This window comes from Dendrobates tinctorius, unplaced genomic scaffold, assembly GCF_039654945.1.
Source record: "Dendrobates tinctorius isolate UK_male_01 unplaced genomic scaffold, ASM3965494v1 ptg000036l, whole genome shotgun sequence".
Classification (NCBI taxonomy): Eukaryota; Metazoa; Chordata; class Amphibia; order Anura; family Dendrobatidae; genus Dendrobates; species Dendrobates tinctorius.
Window position 1 is genome coordinate 15442105 of NW_027361704.1, and position 22786 is coordinate 15464890.

Consider the following 22786-nt stretch of genomic DNA (forward strand, 5'->3'; position numbering starts at 1 on the left):
TGAGAAGGAAGTTTTTTTTATATATAAAATATAAATATTGTGAGGGGTTGACAGGCTTAGCTGCTCTCTGTGGTTTATTGCCTCATAAACCAAAAAAAGACAAAATGGTAACAGAAAAACAGTCTGTCCGGCTCAAATTAAAATAAACTGTTCATACACCGTTCTGCCCAGATCCTCTGGGATAACACACACAGCAGCTCTCGCAGGAGCTAGCAATCCAAAGGCTTGCTTTCCTTCGCACAAATAGACAGAGGGAAAAAAAACTAACTGGGCATTTAACTCCCCTTCAGCCACACCCTGGAGGTGGAGATATGGTGAGTAGACGTCCCGCCCATCTCTGACCTACCCACCATGAAAGCCATGCCCATATAGCAACTGGATTGCTCTCAGCACATATCATGCTAGAGAAAATACTTTATGGCTTTCACATGACACAGGACAGCAATCTTTGTGACACGTATCTCCCCTCATGTACGACACAAGTGACCATGTTACATATTCCCCCCCCCTTCCGCTAAAAGCCGGGGACTTTCTGGGGTTCACCTGTCAGATGGGGGGCTAACACCTCCACCCACTACTCCTGGGGCAGACTCTCCTGCTCTGCAACCTGTTACAAAACAGTCAAAAACGCCTCTATATCATCCTCTGGGTTCATCTTTTGCATGGCTCGTCATACCGCATTCCGGATGCACGAGTCATCACCTTGATGCGGGGGAGGGGCTCTTTCTCTGCTGTGGACATCTCCCGCCATGAGTTCCATCTGTCTTTGCCGTTGTTGCAGCTGCTGTATTAGGAGCTTATTTGTCTCCTGCTGTACCTGGTGCTGTTGCTGCTGGCTCAGGATCAGGTGCGTGAATAGCGCCTTCATTTTGTCCGAACGCTGTTCCATCCCTTTAGCTGCCTTCACCCAGGACATACTGTTCATTCACCGCTGGTACACGTGTTCCTGGAACGTTACCCGCATCCGAAACGCCTTGTGTGAGGGGTTGACAGTCTTAGCTGCTCTTCAAGGTAGACTCAGGTATACGGTTGGTTAAAGTCTCTGTGGTTTATTGCCTCATAAACCAAAATAAAAACAAAAACAAAATGTTATTAGAAAAACAGTCTTTCAGGCTCAAATGAAAATAAACCGTTCATACACCTGCCAATCTAGGTCCTCTGGGACAACACATAAGGCAGCTCTCACAGAAGCTAGCAATCCAGATGCTTGCTTTCCTCCACACACAGAGAAAAAAAACTGACTGGGCATTTGAGTGTATGTCTCCATGTAGCACATTGCGTGCGGGAAACCCCGCTCCATACAAAGCGCTGCCCCCTTCTGTACGCACGGTGGTTCCGGATGTACTCATTGAACACATCCGGAATCACCACAGCGTATCCATAAAGTAGGTTATTTACCTTTCGGAGACTGAGCATCTCCGCAAGGTAAACAGACATGCTGCGGTATAAAAAGACGCACCGCATGTCCGGTTTTGTGGGTGTGTCACCCGCGTATTCGGATGCATAGTGGAGACGGGATTTCATAAAATCCCCTCCACTATGCTGTAACTTCTGGACGCTGTGGATTAAACGCTGCAGCTGCATGCAGCGTCCACTCCACAGCTATTCCGGATGTATTCCGGACCGTAGAAACGCACCCTAACTCCCCTCCAGCCACACCCTGGAGATGAAGATATGGTGGGTAGGCATCCCTCCCATCTCTGACCTACCCACCATGAAAGCCATGCCCATATAGCAACTGGATTGCTCTCGGCACATATCATGCTAGAGAAAATACTTACGGCTTTCACATCACACAGTAAAGCAATCTCTGTGACACATATCTCCCCTCATGCACGACACCAGAGATATATATGTATGTGTATATATAAAATATTATTATAAATTTGCCTAAAATGCGAGGGAAATGTATCATTGACAGTAACTTTGACCGGGTTAGCCCAAACCTTTACATGACACTGTAACTCTATGTTCACCAATCTAATTTATTCAGTTATTCATTTTAGTATTTTTTTTTTTTTTTTCAAGTTTTGGAAACATGATTTACAAAGATAAACGAGAATCGGTTAGTAAAGAAGATCTGGCTCGTGCTACATTGGTGACCATAACTAATAATATTGGCTCCATCGCCCGGATGTGTGCTGTCAATGAGGTAAGATTTAACATAGAAACCCATGCTGTCTGGACAAGGCGGTAGTTGTAATGTCACCATACCTGGAGAGCCACTGTGATCCTGTTACCTGGTAATATTTTTTTTTTTTTGCTGGTGAGGAAGCTTCTTTTAAGTGTTCACAATTCTGTCCTTGCCATATTGAGATAAGGTACCTTGTGACTTCTAAGTACAAGCCGTTCTGAGGTTCTGATTAGCCAAAAGCTTGTTTTCAGATCTCAGACCTGCAGTAGACATTACAGCTATACTTCAGTCATGGGTCACAACTGTGGCCAGATGTCTTCAAGCTAGCTATAACAGATAAACCTGGAGAAAATAAATAGGGTCGAATTAGCTCGTGGTTCCCTGTCACTAATATTCTCAAGTCTTGCCTATTCTTCTTTAGCTCAAGCTATGAGCAATGACTGCAGCATAGTTTACTGTGACAACTGGACACCTACAGTTGTGTACGGTAATTTTTCTCTCTTTCTGAACCAATTGGTATGTCTTGTTCTATATTCTCTATATTACTACGACGTCTTCCTTACGTCCTTCGGCTTCTTTATAGTGCTGCCTTGTGGCATATGGGTCAAGCAGCATTGTACAGGGCTATGAAGGCTGTAGGACAATTCATCATGTTAAATTGAAACCATAGCCTTATCAGGGCCACGTCCTCCTCCCCAGCTAGTAGGAAGCCGGGAGAGTGTGGAGTGGTGTGCTCCTGAAATAAGAGCATGCGTTAAAGCGAAAAAGAGCTCTAGGTTTTATTATACACAATTATTATATTTTTTTAATATTTTTTTTTCTTGTAGAAAATAAACAGAGTTGTTTTTGTTGGTAATTTTCTCCGGGTCAATACCCTCTCAATGAAATTGTTGGCATATGCATTGGATTACTGGTCAAATGGTCAACTTAAAGCACTCTTTCTGGAACATGAGGTATGTCCTAAATAAACAAGGAGCGCCTTAGAAAACAGTTGAATATTAATCTTTGATATGCATTGCATGCAACTAAGGCAAATTTGGTGATCAGTGAGTATAATAATATGCTTATGCAGTCATAGGTTAAGGCCACATTCCCACAATGAGCTTTTGGTGAGTTTTTGATAATGCAGATTTTCTGCACCATTTCTCCACCTATTAAGTCAGTTAAGTTGTTTGTGTTTTTTTTTCGTTGTGTTTTTGAATGCATTTTTTACATGCGTTTTTGTAATATTTTTGATGATGCTTTTTTTTGTCTTTTGTTGGTATGTAATGTGTTTAAAGCTGCTTTGTTTTGATAATTACTAATATTTGGCTTTCACAAAACTTTGTTAGTTCTAGACGGATTACATGCGGAAACGCACTAAAAACGCATGTGCGCTTTTTACTTGTGGATTTTCGAATTCAAACTTATGGGAAAAATCTGCACATAAAACTCTGCGTACTTGCATAAAAAATTGACACGTTGCACATTTGAAGCACGCGCCGCAGGTCAGTTTATGCTGAGTAAAAAATAAACACAGAGGGCATGAGATTTCTATAAAACTCATTCAATTTGATGGAACTGTTTTTCTAATGTGTTTTTGACAACGTGAAAATATGCAACGTCAAAGACTTGCCAATAACTCATCGCGGGCACACAGACTAAGACACCAAAAAACCTTCGTAGTCCATTTATAAAGACAAATTAGGAACTATTTTTTTTTTCCCATCACCCATGACAGCACCCACATAGAGGGACAGGTTCCGCCAAATGGTCTCCTCTAGAGGCTGTGGTACAATGCCACCACACCAACACCATGTAGCGCAGTCTGTTTATACTGGGCGTCTCCCCAGCTATGCCTGGCAGTTGATCCATTCACTTCTGGCGTTCCTGTCCCCACCAGCGTGCTTGTCGGCCAACTTCCTCCAGGGAATTTCTGTGGCACATTCAGGACCCATTTGCTTCAGCTGCAGCAGTACCAGAACGCATCACATAGCGATCAGGAAAGGGCTTTGGTGAGTAGTTCTCATTGTCCCACATCGATCTTTTCCCTGGAAGAACTCCAGGGCTAAGGTTCCCTTTCCAACACAAAAAAGCAACTGATGTGCGTTGGAAAGGACCCTCCCTGTTAGTCTGTAGGTTTCCTGCCCTTGAAATCCCATTACCGTTACATAATCTCAACTTTTCTCCTTTTGTTGCTCTTGTGATTGGTGTAATTTATGGGGTACAATGTTCTTGTAATCTGATATGCGTTTTGTAATGCAATTTGAAAAAAATATTCCTGTAGTCTCGCTCGCTGATTCCTTACATGTCCCAGAATGTGTTTTTATAGAAAAAGGTTAGAACCTTTCACAATTTTTGGCTAAGTTTTTTTTTTTTTTTTTTGTTTTTTTTTTTTTGTTTAATTATAACCGAAAAGTGCCTTTTTTTTAACACCTATCATAACCATAATGAAGCATTACATGATATTTGTCAAGGGCTGATACCGTATATATACAGCTCTGGCGAAAATTAAGAGACCACTGCAAAATTTTCAGTTTGTCTGATTTTTCTCTTTTATAGATATTTTTGAGTAAAATGTAAATTGCTCTTTATTCTATAAACTACAACATATCTTTGAATTTCCAAGCACTAAATTTTTTATTTATTTTTCAGAAAATGAGAAATGGTCAAAATAACAGAAAAATGCAGTGCTTGCAGACCTCAAATAATGCTAAGAAAACAAGTTCATAATCATTTAGAAACAACAATACTAATGTTTTAACTCAGGAAGAGTTGCGAAATCAATATTTTGTGGAATAGCCATGATTTGTAATCACAGCTTTCATGTGTCTTGGCATGCTTTCCACCAGTCTTTCACACTGCTTTTGGGTGACCTTATGCCACTCCTGATACAAAAATTTAAGCAGTTCTTCTTTGTTTGATGGATTGTGACTATCTTCTTCTTGATTACATTCCAGAGGTTTTCAATGGGGTTCAGGTCTGGAGATTGGGCTGGCCATAACAGGGATTTCATGTGGTGGTCCTTCATCCACACATTGATTGACCTATCTGTGTGGCATGGGGCATTGTCCTGCTGGAAAAAAAACTGTCCTCAGAGTTGGGGAACATTGCCTGAGCAGAAGGAATCAACTGTTTTTCCAGGATAACCATGTATGCAGCTTGATTCATACGTTTTTCGCAAAAACCTACCCAATTCCAGCCTTGCTGAAGCATCCTCAGATCATCACCAATTGCACAGTGGGTGCAAGACACTGTGGCTTGTACGCCTCTCCAGGTCTCCGTCTAACCATTAGATGATCAGGTGTTGGGCAAAGCTGAAAATTAGACTCCTCAGAGAAGATTACCTTACTCCAGTCTGCCAATCCTTATGGTCTTTGGCAAACTTCTGCCTGGCTCTCCTTTGCTTCTCATTGATAAAAGGATTTTTTCTATCTTTACATGGCTTGAGCCCTGCCTCTAGGAGACTGTTACGAACTGTTCTTGCCATGCACTTCACCCCTGCTGCCATTTGCCATTCCTTTTGTAGGTCACTTGATGTCATCCTGCGGTTAGGCTAATTTCACACTAGCGTTTTTTTGCGCTGCGTGTCTTGGGCACATCAAACACATGATAAAAACGCATACAAACGCTTTTAAACGCTGCTTTTTTTTTTGTCGCCTCATCGTGCGCGTTATGCCAAAAAAAGCAGCGTTGATATGCGTTTTCTAGCGTTTTCCATGCGTTTGCTTTTTCTTTGCGCAACAGTTTCAAAAGTAGGAAAGTTCTAGAAAAATTATTGCAACAGACGACACCAATGGGACATCAGGGGGTGTGTGTAATGGTAATTCTTTATATAGACCCTGTGTACAGCTGAATTCTTCACATTTGCTTGCTTTTTCACTGGACAACATGGATCTGCGCTGGAAGAGTTTTCACTTCAACTTGCATCTGGACATCAGGATGGCTCAGGCTTATGCAGTTGCTTGCCATCAACAAAGGGAGAGAGAGAGACAGCAAAGACGGCAGCGGTGGAGTTTGTGGATACATCTGATTGTTGAACTCCGGGAGACCCGGGGAGCGTACCACACCCTCTACAGCGAGCTCCAGTCAAACCCGGAGAAATTTAGTGATTACACACGGATGTCCCAACAAAGCTTCAGGGATTTGCTTTCTCGTGTTGAACCATACATCCGGAGACAGGACACACAGCTCCGTCGTGCCATTCCTCCTGAGGAACGGCTCCTGGTCACATTACGGTACGTTATATTTATCAAACAATGCCTGCATATTTTCCTTTGTTGTGACTTGAACTCTTCAAAACCTGGCAGAATTCTGTGTATGCTATGTAAAAAAAATTTTTTTTGTTTTTTATTGTTGTAAAACAATAATACCGAAAGATTAATTTTACTACTTTCTCTGTTTTGCAGATTCCTTGCAACTGGAGAGACCCTATCTGCACTCCACTTTCAGTACTGGATTGGAATTTCCACCTTGTTGGGAATTGTTGCAGATACCTGCCGTGTTTTGTGGAACGTTCTTTGTCCTGAATTTATGCCCCTGCCCACCGCTGAAAAGTGGATGGAAATTGCTGACAAATTCTGGACAGTCTGCAATTTCCCCAACTGTTTGGGAGCTGTTGATGGAAAACACATCTGGATAATCAAACCCAAAAGAACTGGATCAGACTACTATAACTACAAAAAGTACTTTTCTACAGTACTCATGGCCATTGCGGATGCCGGATGTATGTTTGTTGCAGTGGACATTGGTGCATTTGGCCGTGGAAATGACTCCCAGGCTTTTAAGATCTCGGACATGGGCCGGAGGTTGTATGGCAATCAATTTAATTTCCCCATGCCACGGCCTCTTCCTCACACTGAAGCTCCACCACAGCCCTTTGTAATGGTTGGGGATGAGGCTTTTCAAATGTGCGCAAACCTCCTGAAACCCTACTCCAGCCGTGACTTGGACCACACAAAAAAATCTTTAATTACAGGCTGACCAGGGCCAGAAAAACTGTAGAGTGTGCTTTTGGGATTCTTGTCTCCAGATGGCGCATTCTGGGCACAGCCATTAATCTTAAACTGGAAACAGTGGATGAGGTGGTGAAGGCGTGTGTGGTTCTACATAATTTTGTGATGGCTAAAGAGCGCCCTAACTTTGAACTAGATGAACCAGCTGCAAACCCATTGCCTGAATTCACTCAGCACCCTCTCAGGTCATCCGTTGAAGTTGGGCAAATGAGGGACCAATTTGCGGCCTACTTGATCTCAGATGCAGGACGGGTGGAATGGCAAGAGCAAATGGTGTAAAATATTTTTATTGTGTGTATATATTAATAAATAAACCTGTGTTTATACCTGTACCGAGTGCACTATGTCTTTTTACACTGTAATACAATGATCAACTGTCAAAGTATTTCTGTGAATTCATGATGCTGTGTTTTGTGCATCATGAATTTACTAGCAGTCCTGACTAGGTGACTATACATACACCCAATTAGTTGGCCCTTTATCAACTGTAAAGTTTTTGTTCAATTTTTAGCGACATTGGATAATACAAATAATATTTGTGTCACTTGATCAGAAGTTACTATTTGTGTTTTTGGTTTGCACACACAACCGTCATTCTTTATGGACACCTGACCATGTGACTATAAATAAATATTATTTGTAGGATCACCACTGTGGCTTGAGTTTGAACTGAGAGCGGAAAGATAATAAAGTGTATACAACTTCTCCAATCCCCAAGGCATAGTGTCATGATGAAGTGAGGACGGCCAAAATAATGCATGCTGACTTCAGAATGTTATCACATTTTGCCAGGTAAATACAAATATGATTTAAACTGCAGCATCGCTACAGTCTGCGTGAAATATGTGCAGGACTGAAGCGACGCTGCAGTTTAAACATCATATGTGTATTCATCAGACCCGTTTTAATATATAGTTATGATACTATGCCTGGGTATTGTACATATGACATCATTTCCTCTGTTAATTCAACACACACTGAATAGAGGATGTGATTATTTACAAGGTATATCTAGAATTCCCCGGGCTGGTCTCACAAAAAGGAGGATGTTAAAATACTATCCTCAATTTTATGATACCAACCAAGGTGACAATAGATATGCCTTGCAATCAACACCATCCTCTATTAAGTCTGTGCAATTTTAGCTTACTAAAGAGACTGGTGGTGAAAATACAAGTCATATATTTGTTTGGTTGACAACACATATCTCCTAGAGACACACCAGAAACATGTGTCATTAGTGGAGATATGAGTGGACAAATAAACAAAGTGTACGGCGTAGTGTGTGTACGACGCAGTGTGTGGGTGTGGGGCCGGCGACAAAGACAATAATAAAACTTTATTATGGTAAACCATAACTGCATTTTTATTGTAAACAAAATAATAAAAAACATGTTTATTTTTTCCCTCGTTTTGGGGACCTACGTCGCACATTTGGGGTGTGCATTGAAGAGGAAAGACTTACAGTCGATGTTGGTGTTCTGGGAGAAGGGGCGACAAAAGTCGTGGGGGAAGGGAGGTCACTGATAGAAATGATAGAAATCGAGGTAGACAAATAAGGAGGAGTGAGGGTGGAGGTACAGTCAAATTTTTTTGTCTTTTTTTTGCCTCCTTAAAGTAGCCTGCCTGGACCTCCTTGTTCCCAATGCCCGCCTTGAGTCTTGTGCATGCATAGAAGCTGGAGCAAAAATGGAATGGGGGTCCCCCGTTGGATGCAGCTGCGGCTGCTGCTGTTGTGGCTGCTGTTGTTGTGGCTGCTGCTCAGTGGTGGCGGTGGCAATGCTCGTCATTGCAGGAGGACTGGTGACTGCAGTACTGGTCCATGTTTGTGGAGCGGTGGAGGCAGGGCTACAACATGTTGGAGGGGTGGCGGCAGGACTGTTCCACGTTGGAGTAGTGTTCACAGTGGCAGTGCTCCAAGCCGGCGTGTGGGTGGTGCTCCAGACAGGAGCAGCGCTTGCCATGGTGGTGGCGGTGAGGTGACCAGCAGCACTCAGACTTGTGGTGGTGTAATGGTGGCTGTCAAGGCTTTGCATAGAGGTGGCCGTGCAGTGGTATGCAGCAGAAGTCTGTACTGTTGTGAAGCGAGTCAGTGGTGGCACAGGTGGGAATGACACCACAGACTGCTGCATGTACCGATTCTGCTGCATAGCCTGCAAATAAGCAGTGTTGCAGGCCTGCAACACACTCAGCTGTTGCTCTGGACTAAGATGTTCCGCCATGCCCCGTTCGATTTTACTAAAAAACATGGTGCGCTGGTCTATTGAGGTCGGCCTCCAAGTCGCTGTTCCACAGAGTTGAAGCGGTGTTCCATTTGGTTAAAACCTCTTTCCGTAAGGGAAAAACCGCTTTCAACTCTGTTTGACAGCGATTTGAGGCTGTCATGAAAGGCCTCACTCAAGTGCATGAACTGGGGCAAGACAGGCCTGTCCAAGGCCCTCTGCCGTTGGCGGGTAGTGCACGCATAAGGCCTCTTTCACACTTCCGTTTTTTACAATCAGTCACAATCCGCCAGGTTTTGAAAAAAACGGATCCTCAAATTTTTTTTGAGGATCCGTTTTTTCCCCCATTGACTTGCATTAATGGCGGATTGTGACGGATTGCTGTCCGTTGCATCCGTTTTCTTTGAGGATCCGCCAAAATTGCTGTCCGTCACCATCCTCAAAGATTTCAAAACGGAGCTTGTAACGTTTTTTTCTCTGGCGGATCCTCCACACACTCATTTAACCCGAAATTCTTTCTGGGTGCCGGACAAAAAAAAAATTCTCCCTCTCCCTCTCTCCCTCTCCCTCTCCCTCTCCCTCTCCCTCTCTCCCTCTCCCTCTCCCTCTCCCTCTCCCTCTCCCTCTCCCTCTCCCTCTCCCTCTCCCTCTCCCTCTCTCCCTCTCCCTCCCTCTCCCTCTCCCTCCCTCTCCCTCTCCCTCTCTCCCTCTCTCCCTCTCTCCCTCTCTCCCTCTCTCCCTCTCTCCCTCTCTCCCTCTCTCCCTCTCTCCCTCTCTCCCTCTCTCCCTCTCTCCCTCTCCTCTTCCCGGCCAGCGTTATACCTTTAAATTTTCTCATTTTCACGATCCGTCTGAAAACGGATCCTATGCCATCAGTTCACATCAGTTGAGAACGGATCCGCTTGTCTGACTTTTTGGCGGATTTGAACTGATGCAAAAAACTGAAGTGTGAAAGAGGCCTAACCAGTGGCAGAGACCTGGGACAGGGGAACACCTGATTGACCAGCTTCCTGGTCACCAGCTGTCTGTGTGGCTGACCTGCTAGGTGCTTCCTGGCTGTCGGATGGCTGGGCGGGTCAGAGGTCGTCTGATGAAGGACCGCTCCAGGGACAGGTTGCAGGGGGCTGCTCCAGGTGCTGTGGAAAGAAAAGAAAAACATTACTGTCATGCATTTACAAGAAGCATCAGCTGTGCACTAGAAAAGCATTAATTTTAAAAAAAAATACTTATGCTCTGGTGGCAAGGACCAGTCTTAGGAACTCCAAATTACGATGGTAACGGTATTTGGTTCTGGTCCTTGCCGCTGAACCACTGCGAACCGGTCCCTCAGCACGAACATCAGTGTTGAAGTGGTCCTTCATCGAGCACCACCGTGTTCTGACTTTGTTCACTGTTGGAAAAAAATAAACAAAAAAATTTGAGTATGATGCAAGATATATTATATGAGTGAACACAACTGTGCCATCAGTCAATGCAGCACAATTCAGCAATGCAATACCCAAAGCAGTGACTGTTGATCCTGATATTACTGTTGGGTTTGCTGCTAGAATATATCTTGCATTAAACACAACAGTGCCATCAGTAAAAACAATCAATGCAGCACAATTCAGCAATACAATATCCAAAGCAGTGACTGTTGATCCTGATATTACTGTTGTGTTTGCTGCTAGAATATATCTGGCAGTAAACACAACAGTGCCATCAGTAAAAACAGTCAATGCAGCACAATTCAGCAATACAATACACAATGCAGTGACTGTAGACCATGATAAAACACTACTGTGTTTCATGCAAGAATATATCTAGCAGGAAACACAACTGTGTCATCAAGGACAATAGTCACTGCGGCATCACAGAGCAGGTAAATACTTACGAAACACCTTTTTGTAGGTTGCAGAGGCGCTGTCCCAGCCATCCATCCTTCAACACTGCGGCCACCTCATTCCATAGCCTCCGGGTCACCACATTGTCTTTTGTGCAGCTGGTCACGGCTGTCCCACAGCGGGACACTCTCCTGGACAAGTTGTATCACGTGTTCATTATCCAGGTACACGTCTTCATCCCGTTGTGGAACCTGGAAAAAAATCAAACATTAGAATCGTTATGTGAATGAAAAAGTTTAAAAAAAAAAAAAACAGGAAAGAAGAAACCAAAAAACAAACAAACAAAAAAAACCATTCACAATGATGACTTACATTATTACGTGTCACCGCCGGGACTTGGCTTTGCTGCTCCCGCTGTTCGGTGTCACTAGACGGGTCCAATGATGATGTCTGAAAAAAACAATAAAAATTATTAGACATTTGTATAGGCAGCAGCTATACTTACCCAAAGGCACCAAAAAAAATCACCTCATGCTCTGCTTGGGCCATTTCCTCCTGGGATGGGGAATAATTGGATCCAGAAGAAGACATACTGCATGATAAAAAACTAAAACACTAGTACATAATACACTTGACAAGACAGGCATACATTTAGATGAAGAATACTCACATTCTTGCTGCTGAAGCTCCAAAATTCTGTGTGGTTTTGCTGTCTGTCTGCTCTCCAGGCTGTCTGTAGACTTGTGGTACAGTGCAGGCAGACACCTTCTTTATCTAAACTCATCCCAAACAATGTTGCTTGTGTAAGGGGGTGTTTCAACCAGTGTCTAGACATTGCTTACTCCAAAAAAGCATGTTCTGATAAGCGCTCATAAGCGCTGTCGTGCGCTGAGCCAAGCGCTCGTCAGCGCACCCATATACTGTAATGTTATTTTTTTGCACATTCCGTGCGCTCACGCGCGCATGCGCATTTTTTCGGCGGATGGGCGGAGCAAAAAATGCAACATGTAGCGTCTGGCGCGACACGGCGCACACCTGGAAAAAACACTGCACACGCAAAACACTGATTAACACATGCGCTAAACAATGCTTGCACATGTTAAATATAGGGGAGCAATGCGTAAGCGCACTATAGCGCACAAGGTGCAGCGCTAAAAAACGCTAGTGTGAAACCAGCCTTGCTGAGTGACATTCGAATAAGATGGCGGTCATCCCGGTCAGTGGAGAGTTGTTTTCGCCCTCTGCCGGTCTGTAGCTTTGTTGTCCCCAATGTTTGCTGCTTGACCTTGTTGTAATGGACTGCCGTCTTAAAATTTCTAAGGATGGAGGCAACATGACGCTCACTGTATCCCTCTGCTAGTAAAGCCAGAATTGAACCCTTCTTTCCCTCACTCAAGACTTTTCTTTCCAACTCCTTTGGCATGGTTAAAAGTTATTTTTTCATTCCTATTACTTTTGGGATAATACTAGGAATTGTTTTGCTATCCAGCTTGTCCTATTGAAAGAGGATTTTGAACACCACAGCAGGGTTTTTTTTATACTTTCCTTTAAATAATATTTGGTTCAGGTGATCACCTAATCAGAAGCACATTAAGTAGAAAGAGGTGTACTCTGGTTGGAATTCAACTGATACTGGAATGGAATGGCTGTCAGACATGTAGAAAAGCTGATTTTGTAAAACTGTGCAGTGGTCTCTTAATTTTTGCCAGAGCTGTATATGGCAGCAAATGATCAGTCTGTTCTAGTACTTTTATATATTAAAAGAAAGAAAAATGGATAACCTTCTGGATATTAGCAACTTTGACAATGGAAGATTGTTATGGCTAGATGTCAAAACAGCAGGTCTTGCAGAGTATCCCCAATAAGCAGTTATTATCTTCCAATGTTATCCAACGAAGGACAATCAGTGAATTGACGACACGGTTGTGAGTGCTTTACCCCTTCATGACCTTGCGCGTATCCATATTTCATGGAAATGGAGGGATTCCCAACCTTCAATGTATGGATATATCCTGGGGAAAATGTGCTAACCTAACCGATCGTATGGTGATTGCAGTAAGGTGCCTGCTGATTCTAAAGGGCCTGTCACACTAAGCGATATCGCTAGAAATATCGCTATAACGTCACTGGTTTTTGTGACGTTATAGCGATATCGCTATGTGTGATACTTACCTCCGACCGCTCCCCCGCTGGTTATCACTGATCGCTCAAGAACGTCCTGGGCCGTTTCTCGTCATCAGCTTCCTGCTGGGGCTTCCTGCTGTGACGACGAGCGACGCGTGGATGCGGGCGGGAGGAAGTCAGGATCGCCTTGTCTGACAGGTAAGTAGCGACCACCGACCCCTGCGATGTCGCTGGTGAGATCTGCCTGTGTGGCAGCTCACTAGCGACCACTTAGCGATGTACCAGCGATTCTGACCGCGTCATATCGCTGGTCGGGATCGCTGGAACATCGCTAAGTGTGACAGTACCTTAACAGCATGTCACCGGGAGTCATTTCCAGGGATGGGGGGGATGAGCTGCCCACCCCCTCCCCCCCACAACTCCAATCAATGTGATTGGTGCTATAAAAGCAGTTTTTCTAGGCTAGAGCTTAGCAACACGAGCCCCAGCACTATTAAGAGCGATCAGACAATGACGTCCGATCGCACCAATAAGTGAGCAGACACGGTCTGAACTCTGTGACTGCCTCTGGTGCCACAGACTTTTTTAAGCTTGTGCCATCACTGCTGCTACTACTGTTCCTGCTAGAAGAAAGATGTTCATGATCTGTTCCCTGCTTTTTCTTAATCTACCCCAATATTTTTCTCTGAGGATTTTGTAAACCTCTTGGTGGCCGAGACAAACTTTGTACGCCCAACAATTTTTGGCTTAAAACCCCACTTCATCATTTTCTAACTGGACCCCTGTAGAAGCAGTAGAAATTACATTTTTTTAGGGGGGCCTTGTTCTTCACATAGTAAAGAAGTCAGAACTTCAGCAATATTGTAGTGTTGATATTTTATACAACATAGTAATTCCTAGTTTTGAAGGATGCTGTAGTATGCATTTTATTGAACACCACTATTTCACCGTACAGACTCCATACTTTATCAGATATATTAAAATATAACTTGTATTAGTTCATAAAAAAGTGAAGTAAAAGAGAATCACCACCACCAAATATATATAATACAGGCAACACACAAAGATTAAAGCCGGAGGGAGGGGTGCCTGACCCTGCTCTACTGCTGACTTGGCCCACCTTGCAGCGTAGGTTTTCACCCTACAATTGCGCACTTGGTTCCGCCGCTCACCGGCAGCTCACCCTGCCGGCCTTTTGAGGCCTTAAATAAAAAGGGTGCAGAAAAAAGTCCGACAAAAATAATGAACCATTTGATATATGTATCCCATAGGGACAAAAAGTCAGACCTCCATATCAACTTAGAGGATTATCTACACCAGAAAAATTATATCATATCAATCTACGATGCCGCCGGTATGCAGGATTTGGTATCATATCAGATCAATGACAGTGCGTATGTGGCCTATATATCTAGTTGAGAATGGGCACTCAAACCTTATTATCAACTTAGAGAATCATAGCCATTGGAAAAGCCCATATGGATTACCATATTACTCAGACTGTCATGTGGTTGCTGTGACCATGATTTCAATACGCAGTAAATATCATGGTTTAGTTATATTGAAGAATAGTACATTGTACCGCACTTCATATCACTTCTATTTTGATAGTGTAACAATGTAAAAAATAATAAAGAACTGCAAAGGGCAGCAGCTATATTAATGATTAGAGGTAACCAAAGTGTTGGTATAGTTCTATGGTAATAATGATGCAAATTTCCCTATACAGGGGAAAAGATAACACTACCATAACCCATTTGGGTCAGTGTGGATGGTCAGGTTAAAATGTCTAAGGCTAGGTTCACATTTGCGTAGGGTAGAGCTGCGGAGGGCTGTGTAGTTCCTCCGTTAAGCCCCGCCCACTGCCGCACCTTTTCCATTCAGCTCCGCCTACGTCTGCATGCGTCCTGCGTACCTATCTTTAACATTGGGTACATTGGGTACACAGGCCATGCGAATGTATACGGATGCCTCCGCATGCGTCGTTTTGACGCTAAGTCGACCGCAACAAAATGCAACATGTTGCGTTTGGCACAGCTTGGCGCAGTGTCAAAACGACGAATACTTGGGTACTTGACCCGAGCAACGAGCCCAATGAAATTCCCGAGTATTTTTACCTCGACCGCTCCCCCCCCTCCTGGGTCCTTCTAGGGTCTAAAAACGTCTGAAAATGATGGAAACAGTGCTCATATGACATGGGAACATCATGGTGAAGACCCCTGGAAGCATTTCTGACTCCCAGGTCACAGCTGTGAACAATGTTGACCGAGTCTTATGCCATTTTTACAGGCGCACAATAAAACATACAAAAACGAAACCAAAATGGATTTTCCTGGGAAATATGTCAAGGAGCATCCTTTCCAGGATGACTTATATAAGGCAAAATAAATAGCCCAAGACAAAAATGTTCCTCCACCACTTGGGCTATGTTAACACGTAGCGTTTTTGATGCGTTTTTCAACTTTACCATTGTTTTAAACCATGACAAATGCATTCACTGGGAAATGTCACTTTACAGTTTACAACCTAATTTGGCCATGTGATGTGTGACACATCATCAGACACATCCTGTTTCATTTATGAAGGAGTGACTATTAAAGTCAGTCTATTTTTAGAGGGCCAACAGTTGGCCCTCACTATTCTTACAGAGCCATCAGCCAGTTATGCTTTGTTGTTCCCATTATTAAACATTGGGTCCATTATAGTGTTATTGTATATGCAGTCAGTGGCAGGGCTGCCCAAAATTTGGACGCACTCCAATAACCCATTGAACAGACGTCATGGATGACCACATGCAACCAAAGTTCCATGTATTCATTTGGTACTCCCAAACTGTTTGCTTATGCATTGAATGCAAGGCCTGCCCTGCACCAAAGTTGCACGTACCCCAGTAAGCCTTTGAACACACGTACTGGATGGCCACAGGAATACCAAGTTCACATTATTCATTTGGTACTCCCATACTGTATGCTTATGAACTGAATGTAAGGCCTGCCCTGTACCAAAGTTACATGTACCCTAATAAGCCTTTGAACACAAGTACTGGATTGTCACATGAAACCAAAGTTCCCATTATTCTGATTTTTTTTTAAGTCACCTAAAGTTTGCCCATGAAGTGAATACAAAGTCTACCCAAAATTTGCACACTCCAATCCCCCAAGGAAGAAATGTGGAGGATGGTCTCAGAAAAATGTTTTCCCAGTTTAAAGGAGCTGGTCTCCTATACTTGTAATGCCCATACACTAAATTTATAGGCTGAAGAACTTTTTCCCCTGGGGGGGACACCTCAACATAGAGTGGAAACGTTTTTGGAATGAGCATCATAAGCACCCTTGCAAAAATGTCTAGTGGCTGTTGCATCACGGACCACGGTCACCATGGTGATGTAGCGGTGTTGGATGAGGAGAAGGAGGAGGATAGCAGCAAATAGCCAAAGTCAGGAAGCGTATACCCATGTGTGGGTGTGATGAGGTGCATGGGAATGTACCTCCCAAAAAAGACACTGGATTTGAGGATAGGTTTCACTGTTATGCGGTGATGCCACGTATCCAGCTTTGAGACCCAATAATTAAAAGGCACAGAGGAATCTTGGAGAACGTTGGTACGGTCAGTATCTTCCAAAACTTTGCACTTGTCGTGAGAGTACCCCGCTCCTCAGGGCCACTGCGATAGGAGGGTCTGAGAAAATTCTCCCAGAACTTTGCCAGTGTTCCCCTGCCTCTGCTGGATTGGAGTTGTGTATCTCTCGCCTGTACCCCTTGGTTGTCCAATGAACTGTAACCTCTGCTGCCAGCGTTTTCAGATGGGAATTTTTTTAATAATTCCGCAACATGGGCCTTCTGGTACTGCAACATTTTAGTACACCTGACTGCCTCTGGAAGAAGAGATTGAAAGCTCTCCTTGTAGCGTGGGTCTAGAAGTGTCACCAACCACTAATGACTGTCAGCCAAAATTTTGACAAGACAAGGGTCACGGGAAAGGCAGCGCGACAAAGTCAGCCATGTGAGGCAGACTGCTAACAGGCAAAACTTCCGTGTCCTCACCAAGAGGACGACTGACCATGCTCTGCTCATCCTCCTTCTCCCTGTCCTCATGCTGAACAGACAGTATGACAGTTGTGCTTGAAGTACCATCTATAGCGCATGAAAGTAGCTCCTGTTCTTCCTTCTCCTCTTCTTCATTGTCAACCAATTCACGTTGGGATGACATGAGGCTGGGCTGTGTGTAATCACCCTGTATGCATCCTTGCTCCATCTCATCCTCCTGAACCTGCAATGCCACCTCTTTGTGAGCAGAGAGAGTTTCAGAAGACAGAGAAGCAGGATGGTGACGCTAGTTATGGCGTCATCGCTGCTCATCATCTTGGTGAAGTTTTGTAGGATGGTATATATGTCTGACATCCATGTCCACTCCTGAGGTATTAGGGTATGTGCACACATATTTTTTGATGCTGCGGATTTGTCCCCGTGGATTTTTTAAAAATCCGCAGGTAAATTTCAGGTCAAAAGACCTGCGGTTTTGCTTGCGGCTTATCACCTCTACAATGGAGGAGATGGTAAACCGCAGTGGAATCCGCAGAAAAGAAGTGACATGTCATTTCTTTCTGCGGATTTGAAACCACAGCAAAACCGCGCAGAAAATTCCGCAGCATGTGCACAGCGGATTCCATTTTACATAGAGTAAAATGGTACTATACAACGCAGCAGATTCTGCTGCAGACCCGCAGGGCCAGAAACTCTGCGGATCCGCAGCAAAATCCGCAACGTGTGTACATAGCCTTAGGTGTGGAGTCTGAACTGAATACCGACGGCCTTGTTGATGCTGGTAGTCAACAACTGCCCTCTTCTCACAAATCCTTTCCAACATATGCAGTGTAGCGTTCCAACGCGTGGAGATATCACACACCAGTCGATGAGCCGGAATCTGCAAAAGCTGCTGAAGCACGGCAAGAGCGGCGGAAGCTGGAGCTGACCCTCTAAAATGGGCACACAGGTGGCGTACTTTGACGAGCAGATCCGGCAGCTCTGGGTAGCTTTTGAGAAACCATTGAACAACGAGGTTAAGCAATTGGGTCAGACATGGTACGCGTGTGAGCTTGCCTCACCTCAGAGCTACCACCAGGTTCCTGCCATTGTCACACACAACCATGCTTAGCTGTAAGTTCAGCGGTGTCAGCCACACAGCTGCCTGCTCTTTCAGAGCTGTCCACAACTCTTCAGCATTGTGCAGTTTGTCACCTAGGCATATTAGCTTCAGTACAGCCTGTTGACGCTTGGCTGAGGCAGTGCTTCCAGCTTGTGATGTGGTCATTTCGGAGATGGAGGCTGAAGAGGAGGAGGAGGATGAGGTGCAGAAGCTGTAGACTGTGGGGGCAAACCTGATTGACGTAGGACCCGCAATCTTCAGCGTCAGGAGGACATGTTCCATCCCAAGGTCCCTCTGGGTCCCGGCTTACACTATGTTAACTCAGTATGCCATCGGCGAGATGTAGCGTCCCTGCCTACAAGCACTTGTCCATGTGTCCGTGTTTAGGTGGACTTTCCCAATAACAGCATTTATCAGCGCATGGGTAATGTTGTGGAATGCCGAGAGGGCACACCGGGAGAAATAGTGGCGGCTAGGGACCGAGTACCTTGGGTTGGCCGCCGCCATCAGGTTGCGGAAAGCTTCCTTATCCACGAGCCTAAAAGGCAACATTTCGAGCGTAAGCAGACGAGAAATGTGTGAATTTAGTACTGTGGCCTATGGGGCGTTGGCTGCGTATTTACGCTTGCGTTCCAATGAATAGGGTATGGACAACTGAAGGCTGCACTGGGACAAGGACGTGGACGTGCTTGATGATGGTGGTAGTTGAATGTGTGGAATGACAGGTGCAGGGCAGGAGGCATCTTCGCATGCAACGCGTACAATGGATTGGCTTGCACATACAACAGTGGAAGAAGCAGTGTTTTCACCCACAAGACCCTGTTTCTGGAGCCTGGTGTTCAGCCCACAAAGTCGGGTGCTTTGCTGCCATGTGCCTGATCATACTGATGGTGGTCAGGCTGTTAGTTTTGCTACCTCTGCTGATGCGGTCATGGCAGGTGGTGCAAATGGACTGTTTGGGGTTATTGGCAGAGTCTTTAAAAAACAAACAGACTCGGGAAGACCTAACAGTTGTACTGCCAACTTCTGTCGTGTTGGTGTTACGAGGAACGGTTGCCCGCCTTCTGTCTATGGACACCACACTGCTTCTTCCTGCCTGTTGGGGTGCTACGCCTTCCTACCCCTGTGTGCTGCTGTCCTCGCTCTGCATGTCCTCCTCCCAGGTTGGGTCCATTACTATATCATCCACCACCTCGGCTTCCACTTCCACACCCTGGTCTTCCTCCTGACTTTCTGGCAGTTGTGTCTCATCATCGTCCACCTGTTGTGATACATTCCCGTCGCCTCCGTGTGAACGTGGCTGCTCAAATATTTGGGCATCGCTACATGCGAACTCATCTTGCCCCCCTTCAAGTGGACCGGGCGAGAAGCCCGAATCTATAAATGGAAAAGTGAACAGCTCTTCGGAGTGTCCATGTGTGGATCAGTTGTCTCCGGGCACCCAGCATGGCGGGATAAAGGAGGATCAGGTTGAGGAATATGCGGTTCAGACTCACGGCTAATCAGACTTGACCGTGTGCAAGACAGAGTGCTGGTGGTAGTGGAAAAGTGAGTGGAAACATTATCCGCTATACAACCAAAAACCTTTTGACACTGTTCTGGTTTAAATAGTGCTGTTCTGCGTTCCCCTATGATTTCGGACAGGAAGGTCATGCGAGAAGATGTCCGTGTTTGTTGTGGTACAATTTCAGCTTGCTCTGAAATAGCACAGAAAGAGGACTTAAAAATCCTCCAATAATAGAAAACAGCAAAAGAGCAAAAAGGTTTACCCGTCCAGGCCACCAGACAAATGCACTATCAGGGTGCAGTGGACCCATATAATTGAGATGGTAACACAGGTGCAAGAACACCAATGAAACAACCGCTCACAGCATACCAATACATGGAGGGGGCGGTTGCCTGGTATGTTAATGCACAATAAAAAACTTGTATGCGGCGCTGTTCACACTATGGCCATGCACAGCATCCAGGCCAGCCTAGCAGTGACACCCTTCTATTAGCTCAGGCGGGCTGCCCAGCGCCATCAAAATCCATTCCATTTGAACAGACACCGCAGTTTACAAGACCAAATGGGCCCAACTGCTCCCTGAATAAAAAGTGCAAAAAGCACATTAAAAATGTGGAGTATTAGCTGATATTTTGGCCAAAATATGTGAGCCCGTAACCTGCGCCAAAGGTCTCCACGTTTACGGGAACCTAACACTAAATCCTAACACTGAAATAGCACAGAAAGAGGACTTAAAAATCCTCCTATAATAGAAAACAGCAAAAGAGCAAAAAGGTTTATCCGTCCAGGCCTCCAGACAAATGCACTATCAGGGTGCATTTGTCTGGAGGCCTGGACGGGTAAACCTTTTCGCTCTTTTGCTGTTTTCTACAATTTCAGCTTGCCCACGGTCTCAGCCTCTGCATGCACCATCACGTCCACTTTCCCGTCCCTTGGTATGCACCCTGCCCATTTTAAATGGACTACAATATTTTCCATGTTCACTACAAATGGCTGAATTGGGAGAAAACTTGTATGTGATCCGTGTGTGGGAAAACCACACTTTAAAATATCTGGAATGTAGGTAAAAAAATTTTTTATCAAACTGGTGTCAATAACTAGAGTAAGAATGCTTGGCACTCATCCAAAGTTGAGTGCCAAGTATTCTTTCTTATTTACATATGGTGTGGGAACCTACTTGAGCACCTTCTCTAGTAGTGCATACGGTGTTTCTCTTCAATAACTAGGGTAAGACAGCAAATACAGTGGATTGGATGCCTGAAATGCAACAATTTTCAGCCCACAGAAAGATCAGATACCACACTGTTCAATATGTGGCCTGTATTTTTTTATTTTTTTGCCATAAAATAGTCAATAGAACTAGTGTAAGACACAGAAAAAAAAGTTGAATGTAGGCCTGAAATGCCACAATTTGTAGCCCACAGATAGATGAAGTGTCTGACGGAGATAGCCCACTTTCAAATATCTGCCCTGTATTTTTATTATCTTTTTTTTGCCAGCAAAATTGTGTCAATAAGTAGGCTATGACACAAAAAAATCTATGGAGGCCTGAAATGGCAAAATTTTGAGCACAATGAAATGTGATCTTTGTGGCGAACAAAACCCAGTGTAAAATATCTGCCCTGTAGCGAAATATTTTTTTTGGCAGCAAAATGGTGTAAAAAAATTGTATAAGACACTACAAAAAAAATTCTACAGTACAACAAAAAATGCCAGATTTTTCTGCACACTCAGATGTGATGCCTGGGATGGGCTAACCCATTTAAAATTGCTGGATATTCACGCTGTACTATGAAAAGGATCTGGCTGTAGTCTGCAGTATCAACAAGCAAATGGAGAAAAAAAAAAAGGGGGTTCTGGTTTGCTTTGGAATAAAATAATCAGGATTAAGATGCAAAACAAATTATTCCTGGCCACTGATACCTGGGGCTAGGTGTATACAGTCAATATCTGTAATAGGCAGCAGCTGCACACAGTAATGGAATGGACCCTCTTGATGTATGCAATGATATCTATATACCCACATACAGTGCCTGCATGCCTTGCACTGATATGTATATAGCCACATACACTCCCCTACCTACCTAGCACTGCAATCTATATAGCCCGTAATTAGTCCTTAAAAGGACTGTTGGTTTAGCTGGATTTGTGTATTCTATGACATTATACTCGTACTAACTTATAAACCCCCAAATCTGACCCTGTCTCAGCAGCAACTCTCCCTACACTTTCTGATTCCGAACGTGACTGTGATGAGCAGGGCAGCGGCAGGTCTCTTATAGACCTGATGATGCTGTGCGGCCAGCCAATCATTGTAATACCACAACAAAGATGGCTGCGGCATTACAGTGCGTGGCAGACAATCCCTGATTGGTGCTCTAAAGAGCGACAAGCTTGCAGGGTTGAGACCCAAGTTCCCGCCGAATAATCCAGGAAATGATTGGCGCTCGCTGAGTACCGCAAATACAGCGATACTCGGGCGAGTAACGAGCATTACCGAGCATGCTCGCTCTTCACTGTTAATGATAAAATAGCCCCAGACAGACAAGTATGCACGGTCTTGGAACACACACAAACACATGAGGAGGACACAGTCAACTAGATGTTTATAAAACTTTGGCCATTACTTCCTGAATGAAAAGCCCGAGCCATGTTATGATGTGCCTGTAAAATTTTAAGACTCAGATGTAAAGGTACAAACAATTTCCCTAAAGGACCAGCAGCAAATGCCAATCTCATGGCCAAAAGTTCCCTGTTGGCTACATCATAGTTTCTTTCGGCTGACAACAATCTTTTAGAGAAGAAGGTACATGGAAGCAACGAACCTTCAGACAATA

General features: G+C 44.4%; 1 protein-coding gene across 4 annotated transcripts in view; it reads left to right on the forward strand.

Moving 5' to 3' along the window:
- The window catches only part of PANK3 (pantothenate kinase 3), a 104663-nt gene that overhangs the window by 76088 nt on the left and 5789 nt on the right, over positions 1-22786 (forward strand). For all 4 annotated transcript variants that reach the window (XM_073573736.1, XM_073573734.1, XM_073573735.1 and 1 more), the window contains 2 exons: positions 2029-2152; positions 2962-3087. In XM_073573736.1, coding sequence (XP_073429837.1) covers positions 2029-2152; positions 2962-3087 — 250 coding nt within the window. The remainder of the gene's footprint in view (positions 1-2028; positions 2153-2961; positions 3088-22786) is intronic.